Source organism: Medicago truncatula, chromosome 5 (assembly GCF_003473485.1).
Source record: "Medicago truncatula cultivar Jemalong A17 chromosome 5, MtrunA17r5.0-ANR, whole genome shotgun sequence".
In the NCBI taxonomy this organism is placed as follows: Eukaryota; Viridiplantae; Streptophyta; class Magnoliopsida; order Fabales; family Fabaceae; genus Medicago; species Medicago truncatula.
Genome location: NC_053046.1, coordinates 2,001,065 through 2,010,176, shown reverse-complemented (window position 1 = coordinate 2,010,176; position 9,112 = coordinate 2,001,065). Strand labels below are relative to the sequence as shown.

Genomic DNA, 9,112 nt, shown 5'->3' with positions numbered 1-9,112 from the left:
ACTTAAAGGATTTATATGTGACCAAAATAACTTAAAATATCAATCTGTTACAAATCTCAAACTTAAAGGACACATAGTGTAATTTAACCAAAATAAATCTATAGTAATTTAGAGTTCAATCGAGAGTAGGTATTTTTGATCAAGAATTGTTTCTAACTCATATTCTTTTGAATGATTCATCTTTTGCATTAAATAATATATTTGTTTTTATAAAAAGTAGTAGTTTAATATGATTTCATCCTTACAAATGTCTCTTACTTAAATCTAGCCTTTCCTCTTAAGTTTGATCTCTTCCTTATCCTCTATTTTTTAATTTGGTTTATACTACTTTTTTTTTCTGATTAAAAAGACTAAAATGCATGCTAAGGTATGAGGACTTAAATATTTTTGTTTGTAAATCAAGTGATTGAATTCAAGTTGCTAATTATTTATGATTAAAGATTTTCTTCATTTTTCTAGGGTCATTTTCTTACAAATCAGAGGGTTGAGACAAAAAAAATAAAAAATAGCTTGTCCAGTGAGCAAAAAATAAGTAGTAGAGACTAATTCTTCAAACATGAAATAAGTGTAAATACAAACATAGAAAAAATATGAAATATTCTTAAATGATAGACATTTTACGGAAACAAAAATATATTTAACCTAAAAAAATTGAATAATTCAAAGCAATACATTAAAATAATTTGAATTCTAAGAATACAATAATATTAAAACTATTCAAAAAGAGATTTGATATCCATTGTGTTCGTATGTGATTGCTCACTTGCCATCATGTAGAAGTTTATTATTCATCATTAGATGAATAATTTTTCTCAAAATTATTAATTTAATGGTGAAAATGATATAGTGCATACCTTAAGACTTATATCTCTTATGCATTATAGACTTGTTCGATAAAATATTGTAATAACAACATCATGCATGAGTTCTTGTATTGATAATACTAGTAAGATTTTGTCTAACATATACAAACAAAATGGTCTTACACTATGCATGAGTGGTTTTTCACCGTTGAATCAATAAATCATATCATATTTCATATAATTTAATTGTAAAATTTATCGATCTAATAGTGAAAACTAGTTTGTGTATGATGTAAGATTTATGTCATTTATACACCATAGAATTGTTCTACTAGTAATAGTATATTATTCTAATAAGTAGTATCTGTGCACAACAAAATATTCTCTGAAGTGAATTATTATGAATTAAAAAGTATATGGTAACAGGATCCATACATACACGAGTGCAAGTGCACACACTAAAAAGACTGCTCACTCATATATTTCAACTATGATTGGACTTCTCTTATTAACACAAACATGATAACAATTTTACTATGATGACTTCAAAACAAAAACATTAGTGGGCGTGACTTTTTTAGAAGTGGGTTTTTTTATTTCTTTCCTTTTTTTTACAGTGCCTAAAAAGGAAACAAAAATAATCATTCATTAGTCCATCAACCTCTAAAATAAAACTCAACCCATCAAAGGGTGCAGTGGCTTTTACAAAAGCTGCAATAAAAAACAAATGAGGCAATGCGTAGGACTGTGTAGTACCATGATTTATGTGTATGCCAAGACAAAACTGGCTCTACAATCCATATAAAAAATCAAAATATTTCAATGAATTCCGTTGATTCGAGTAAAACTGAACTTAAAATATCTTAAACTTTGTCTCGAATTCGACCTTTATAGATGAAAGAAAAACATAATTTGTACAAGAGACTAATCGATGGTTTGGAGTTTAGACGGTTCCATTATAGAGATTAATCATCGGCAAAATCGATGAATACTTTGTATCAAAAACCGAAAATAAAAAGTTGATGGTGAAAGGAGTGTGATGGCACAGTACAAATTGTTCGTATACTGTCACAACCATGTGATAGCAGGTGAACCCCCCTTTCAAACAACCCCACATGTGGACCTTACTTACCACTCACTACCAATATCCGACAAATCTATTTCCTACCATTTTAATAACATATGTTTTCATTTCCCCTAAAAAAGAACATGTTTTCATTTATATATAATCCTATCATTTTATTTTGAAGGGTAACACTATCAAAAAAAACACATCAAGAATGCTCCATAGTCATATAATCTATCTATTGATTCTATTCCAAGAAAACTCTTCCCCTTTTGACCAAGACAAAATTTAACGCTTCTAATTTTGTACCATTTTTCATCCTATCCGCGCAATTTCACACAAGATTTTTACTAATTAAACACACAGACAAAAGCAAAAGAAAATAGGTACATAACGATGGTTTATATTACATTGAAGTAAAACAACAATATTCTGTTGTCTCAGATTAGTGAAACACATAGCTATGATGAATAACATAAAATGGGAAAGGAGGAAAAGAAAAACTAGTCTTTAGTCTTATATAATATAAACTAATATGCCTATCCATGTATGCAATATGTATTGCTTGGTCGGTGTTAGTAGTATGTATTTGATTGATGATTGATGATGATGGTGACCTTAGTTTTGATGCTTCTCTAGGATGATCTAGGTGTATTTAGCTATACATCTAGAAGATATTTTTTCTTCTTCTATATGCTTCTATAAATCTGCAATTCTGCATACAAAACAAACAAGCAACAAAAAAATAATCATTAAATTAAATATGTACATTTATTTTCACCTGTAAAGGATAAATGAGTGAAAAAAGGATATACAAAAATATAATTACCCTAATTAATATGATCCCCCTCCCCTTGCCTGCCTCTTATATTTTTATTACCTACAATTCAAAATCATAGATGTGCATAATGAAGCCTAAGAAATATATACATAAATATATAACTTATCAAAATAATTCATCCAAATAGTGCAGAAAATTAGTAGTACCATGAATTGTAAAGAACTTAAACGGAAGCCATGTTGTCGCCCGAAGCAGATGTTGTCGATTCAAACTTCTGAGACAAGGTAGTTGAAAATGCAGTACTCTCATTAGCCTCTTCCTGTGGAGAGAAATCAGACAGATAATCTCCAGCTGCTTTTGTTGGTGAAGCAAAGAGACTGTCAGGAAGGGTGTGCTCCACATTTCTGTAGAGTCAACAAGGAATGATACAAACATCAAAACAGCGATATAAATATAAATACAATCTGAAACAAAGTCGAGTCAAATTCATACCTCTTGCCGAGATCTACACCTTCAGACTTTGCAACATCCTTTAAATTCCCACTCTCAGCAGCAGCAGTAACAGCATCAATGCAAGATGGATCAGCTTCTTTGTGTAGCTCCTGCTGCTCAGATGCAGCACCTAAAGAACCAGCAGAAGTGAGGCTGCCACTGTAGCCTGCGATGGAAAGTATGTTAACAATGTAAGCCGTTACAACCATGTTGGTTAGAACTACACCGTAGTGTACAGTTGATTGACTAACCTGTAAAATCTCCTTGAATGTTATCAGGAGAAAGACCTGCATGGTTCACATGGCTATGAAGTTGATGGGGAAAAACCAAAGGAGCGCCAACAGAGAGACTGCGCTGGTGGTGGTGAATCGGATTATTCTTGAAATCTGGAAGCTGCAGACTCTTCAGCCTCCTTTCTTGGAGTTCAAGGACTTGCTGAAAGTCCGCAGCCTGCTCCTCTATTTTCCTTCTCAATAAGATATCATGCGGATTGTATAGCATTCTTGTTCCTGCATAAAATAGGTTTGGTGAGAACAAAACTGAAGCAGCACGAGATGGTTGCTTTAGAGGAAAAAGGAAAATGTATAGCAACTCTTTAAGAGAGCATCATCTTGAGTAATCGAGTCAAATAAAGAAGCCAAGGTGAGAAATTTGATTACCAGGATGGAAATCAAAAGGTTCTTTAGAGTCAAACGCAGAGGGACTTAAACATGGTGAAAAATCTCCCCTCTCAAATTGCTGCTGCTGATGTTGGTGTCTCCTGTATACATTATTAGTCATAATAATATTAATTCAGGAATAAAAGATATATATAAATCAAACAAAAACAAGATGTCAACTTACTTGTCAGGAACTTTTCCCTTCTCCTTGTAGGGTTTCACAAGCACACGTGAGTCACATATGAAATGAGGATTTCCTTTCGATAATATGACTCTCACTGTCTCCGGAAAGACAAAGGTTACAAACCCAAACATGCGCTTTTGCTGGTAAGGAATTCTCACATCTTGGACAGGTCCAAATTTGCTTCAAAATAACAAAAGCAGTTAGTCAATGAATGAAATCCTTCAGTTTGGATTTGAGTGAAGATGCAATAAGAACTTTTACAGACAGACACTACAGCGTTAGAAGTAAATATCAAGTTCTAGCATGATATAAGATCAACCAGATATCATGATTGCAATAACTACCTAAAAGTAAGTATAAACCTGATGATACGTACAAAAAATCGTTCTTTACGTGTCAGAAGGTTCACAGCATCCGCAAGAACACTTAATAGTTATTAGTAGAATGATATATTGTCTTTAAAACGTTACCTTCTGAGGGCCACAAGCCCTATGGTTCACAAACAAACACACATCCATCCTATTATTCATAAAATCATAATAGAGCAATACTATGACTGCTGTAGGATAACGACAACAAACATTTATGTCAATGTCATGTTTTTTTTTTTGTAAAGTTCACGTACTACTTCCGTACAATTTCCTAGCATGGAATACTTTACGTAGAATTTTTAACATGGACTACACCAACCAATGTTCTTTCAGTTAGAAATAGATTTTCCGTTTATTTAAATTCTCTCCTCGACAAATCAATATTCATTGGTAACTGAAAAGACTTCTAAACCATGTTAACGGGATGTGCACGTGCAGAATCGTGGACATTTAAGTAGACGCGTCCAAATAAGATTAACATTAACAATCAACAATACATAACAAATCAGCATCGATAACGACAGATGATGACTTTAACAATTAACAACACATAACAAATCAGCATCGATGACGACAAACGATGACTCTAAACTGTGAACTTCATTAGCTTCAAAGATTCTTAACAGTATAAATTAAGTTCAGTTGATCTTTAAGTGAAAACACACGTTAAAGTGATACCTGAAAATGTACAGGATAAACCTGTCTCCTCATGGGAGACATATATCATGCTCTGCAAAGTTTATTGCCTAATACAAAAAGAACATTACACATAAAACACGGCTTCGAAGTGAAACTCGTAATTTAATGCAGTAACGTCACGACCAGTGGTTACTGAGCTTAAATTGCATAAGGATGAAGGGCCAGTTGAAAACCCTTAATTATCAAGCAAACTCAAATCAATCAAGGATGGCAAAAGACACATTACTTAGTTAGGAGTCAGGATCAACATCAGAGGCAATCAAAAATCCACCTTCCCTAGGGCTTCCAAGAAGCATCAGACCAGGGAGCACAGGCAAAACCACTTTCATGGTGTGCAGTGTGCACAGTGAAAATCGTGGAAAATTACCGCAAATTATCTCTTTAAAGCGTGGAACCTGGAATAATTAATGGCAATATTTGAGAACTTATTAAAATAAATTCTCCATTTCATGTATGCGCGAATAACCTATCTATGATAATGTGATATAACATCACACTTTTCACCTGCACAGCATTAGCAAGTTGTTACAGCATGTTTTACCTGAAGTACTCCGAAACATCTTCATCTTTGAATGTGCTTTCAGCAGGAAAGGTCAAGTAAATCTGCCGCGAAGCCGAGTTAGGCTTGTCCCCAGAAACCATAGCAAGAAACTCATTCCTTTCGGGCCTGCCCCGACCAGTAATGTTGAAATATTCTTCACCCATCGCAAATGCTGCCGCAGCCACGGCTCTGAGATGTAACATAGCCATACACAATATTAAAACAAATATCGCTTCACATTCAACACTAAATATGTAAAAGAAAGTAAACAACAAACTAAAGAGGTTGTTCCCATCTGTAAGAAATGTACCTTTGATTATCACTGTGCTGCTGCATCAGAAGATCAATGTACTTGTCATACGAAACCGGTGATGTTCCACCAGCAGCAAGTTGTGATGCAGCCACCATTCTTTGATGCTGCTGAGCAGCCTTGAACCTCATGAACTCTTCATGTTGTTCCAATCCCTCAAACTTGGGTGAACCAACAACAGCACCAGAATTCGCATCAATCGAATCACCGTGAACAAACTTACAATTGGAACCATTTTTACAAAACCCTCTAGCAAAGTAAAGACATGGCTTAAAACCAAATCCCAATCCACTTTCTTCAACACTAAAACTAGCATCATTTGCAGAAAAACTCCTCTTATGAATATTATGAGCATCGCCATTGTTACCAGAGATCCAATTCTGACCACCAACGCCCATTTCAAGACGCGGATCAACCAAATCATCGCCGTTAGACGACTCATTGAGAAAAGGAAAACACTCATTCAGCTGTTGTTCATCAACAAAATCATAATCACCATTATTAACCCTTGGTGAAAAAGCACAGGAACCACCAGCACCACTGCCGCCGCCACCACCAACAACACCAACACCACCTTGGATATTCTCATAAGACATTAAAGGATTAAACTTTGGACTAATAGGGTTCTTTGGGAAAGAGGGTTGTGACCAAACATTACCAGAAGGTGATGAAGGGTTCCTATTGAAGTCAAACCCATTACTTCCTCTAGGAGAAGATTTTGAAAAAGGGTTATTGGAAGATGAAGTGATTCTTCCAATAGGGTTAAGAGGTGAAGGTGAAGAAGGGGTAGATAGGTTCATACCCAAATGGGTCTTTACCCTAATAGCAAGGTTATGAAGAACATGGTCAGGACAACATGCTAAACGAACAAGTTCATATTCTTCAAGGTTCATGAGAAGAAAACCCATGATTTTTGAAGCATTTTCAGGGTCAAAGTTTTTGACTTTAGCAAGAACCACATTGGTTGCTTCATAAGAACCCATTAGTGAAAAATCAAAATCTTGAGAAAAATGATAAAAAAAAAAATCAAATTTTGAAGTGACAAATGATAGAAAGAGAGTAAAGGGTATCAAGAAATGGTGTTGATATCTGTTACAACATACCTTACCAGTAGCCGTAGGTTTTGGTGGCTATACATATGCTGAAACAAACAACACAACACACTCACACTCTCACTCTCTCTCTCTCTTTCCTATGTTTCTCTCTCTGTAATCTCTCTCCTATCTTTGAAGCGTCAGAGAGATAGATTTCTCAGATCCACACTACAAAGAATTGGATAATCGTCAACACAACAACAACATAAGTAACTACAGAAACACACACACAACCTTCTATGTGGTTTTTTTTTTTCTGATTTCTTATACTTATATATATACTATGAAAGAATAATTACTCATGGTAATTGTTAAATTATTATTGTTATTGTTATTTTAATGGAAGAAAAAAAAAAAGTTGATGAAAAATAATATTTAAGGAATGTGTTTGAAAAGTTGAAATGTTTTTAAAGCTATTAAAGTTGAAACTTTTTTGTGCATATTCGTATTAATTGAAATAATAATATAGTATTAAGTGATGTTTGCACATGAATATTTTTACCTTTATGCAACAAAAAGTACTGTGTTGCTATATGACAAGTGATTGGTTATATGATCCAGCAGTGATATTATTAGATAAAAACAAACCTTTACCGACTCAAAATTCCTTAAAATGATTCAATCACATTATGCACCTGAAGTATTCATCATCATAACTCCAATTTTTGTATGTTTTTCTTTTCCTTTTCTTTTGGTAAACAGTTATGGTTCACGTTTTAGGTGCTTATGTTTTTTTAGTATATCTATTTAATTTATGGTATAATTTGATTTGATACAATTGTTTAAAAATAAATTTGATTTTCATTTACAACAGTTTTACATCAAAAACATTTAAATGAATGATGTGAGATCTCTTTCAAATTAACTTAAAAAATTTGAGTACAAATCTAGTCATAAACTTTGTGTTAAATCTTCTTAGCAACTGTTTTGTCATCTATTGTAGTCTTCCTCAACTCAAGAAATTAGTATTTGTAGTTATACAATTAGTTTCTATCGACTTTGACCTATAATACAATAATAAAGATAAAAGCCAAATATTTTTAATGATTTAACGAATATGAATATTGGTTGTGGTGTAAAAATTATTTACACTTACGTTGTAAATAACTGATGCATTTGATTTTAAAAGAATTTTTTTATAATAGAGATCTGAGGAGTATATCATTTTCCTTAAATTCAATCATTTATCAATGTTTTTGTAAATAGTCTTAAACCATCTACAATGGCATGTGCTTTTTTTTTTTAGGGAATTTAGCATCTAGTTAAATAGCCATCCCAGTGTGGAGTAATATTTATTGGTGTTTATAGAGAATGGTGCTTATAAAAAGACTTTCTCTCTCTTCATTGTTTGTGTAAATTTCATTTAATATTTTCTAATGAAATAAATAAGTGTTTTATAAATGTAACAATATAGAGTAATTAGTGGGACTTATTAGTAAATTTTGTTGTGGTGTTGGGTTGGAGGAATTGAGTCCTTATTAGATATTGACAGTAAAAAATTATAAAATGAATGATGTATACATATAGGATCTACTTAAGCACCTAAATAGAAGAGATTCATTATAAATGGTCTTTTGAGGAACATTATAAATAGTCTTATAATTAGAAACGAGAAAGTAATTCATAATTTATTTTGGCCAAACAAAATTAACTACATTTATATTTACTTGCTTAAATCCAAAAGCAAAACTACGACTTACTCTTTTGAATTTACGAGAGATGTTAGTTAGTTGACGACTGTAGTCTTGCATACATTAATGTAATTTATCACACATTAACGTTGGAGATGATCATGTCGAGGGTACATAACCAATCACAGTCGAAATCATACTATCCACCTCAAAGATACTCACATTTTTTTCTCAAAAAAAAAAAAAAACCACATTTTAATATTTATATCAATATAAAAAGGGTATACGCCTTTTTATGGATTTTTATTGATCAATTTTACCTTCCACTTACTATCAAAAAAACACCGTGATTTAAAAAAAAATGTAATTGATACTCTTAAAAAAATGGAAAAACAAAACATAAGAAGATAATCTATACTAATATATTGTATATAATAGTATATAAAAGGATACAGTTTTTTGGGTTGGATTTTTTACTATT

General features: G+C 32.6%; 1 protein-coding gene across 2 annotated transcripts; it reads right to left on the bottom strand.

Moving 5' to 3' along the window:
- Nucleotides 1-2,238: 2,238 nt before the first annotated feature.
- On the bottom strand, nt 2,239-7,257 carry LOC11442586 (zinc finger CCCH domain-containing protein 55). Of its 2 annotated transcripts, XR_003012360.2 has the most exons (9): nt 5,907-7,257; nt 5,597-5,785; nt 3,986-4,165; nt 3,802-3,902; nt 3,394-3,651; nt 3,143-3,308; nt 2,857-3,054; nt 2,699-2,749; nt 2,239-2,584 (listed from the first exon to the last, which is right to left on the bottom strand). XR_003012360.2 is itself a non-coding variant. In XM_024784370.2 (8 exons), the coding sequence occupies exons 1-7, from the start codon at nt 6,887-6,889 to the stop codon at nt 2,874-2,876; spliced, it is 2,058 nt and encodes a 685-aa protein (XP_024640138.1). In that variant the 5' UTR covers nt 6,890-7,257; the 3' UTR covers nt 2,239-2,584; nt 2,857-2,873. The 2 variants fall into 2 exon arrangements, 1 of the variants encoding a protein (XP_024640138.1); XM_024784370.2 differs by lacking the exon at nt 2,699-2,749.
- Nucleotides 7,258-9,112: the final 1,855 nt, after the last annotated feature.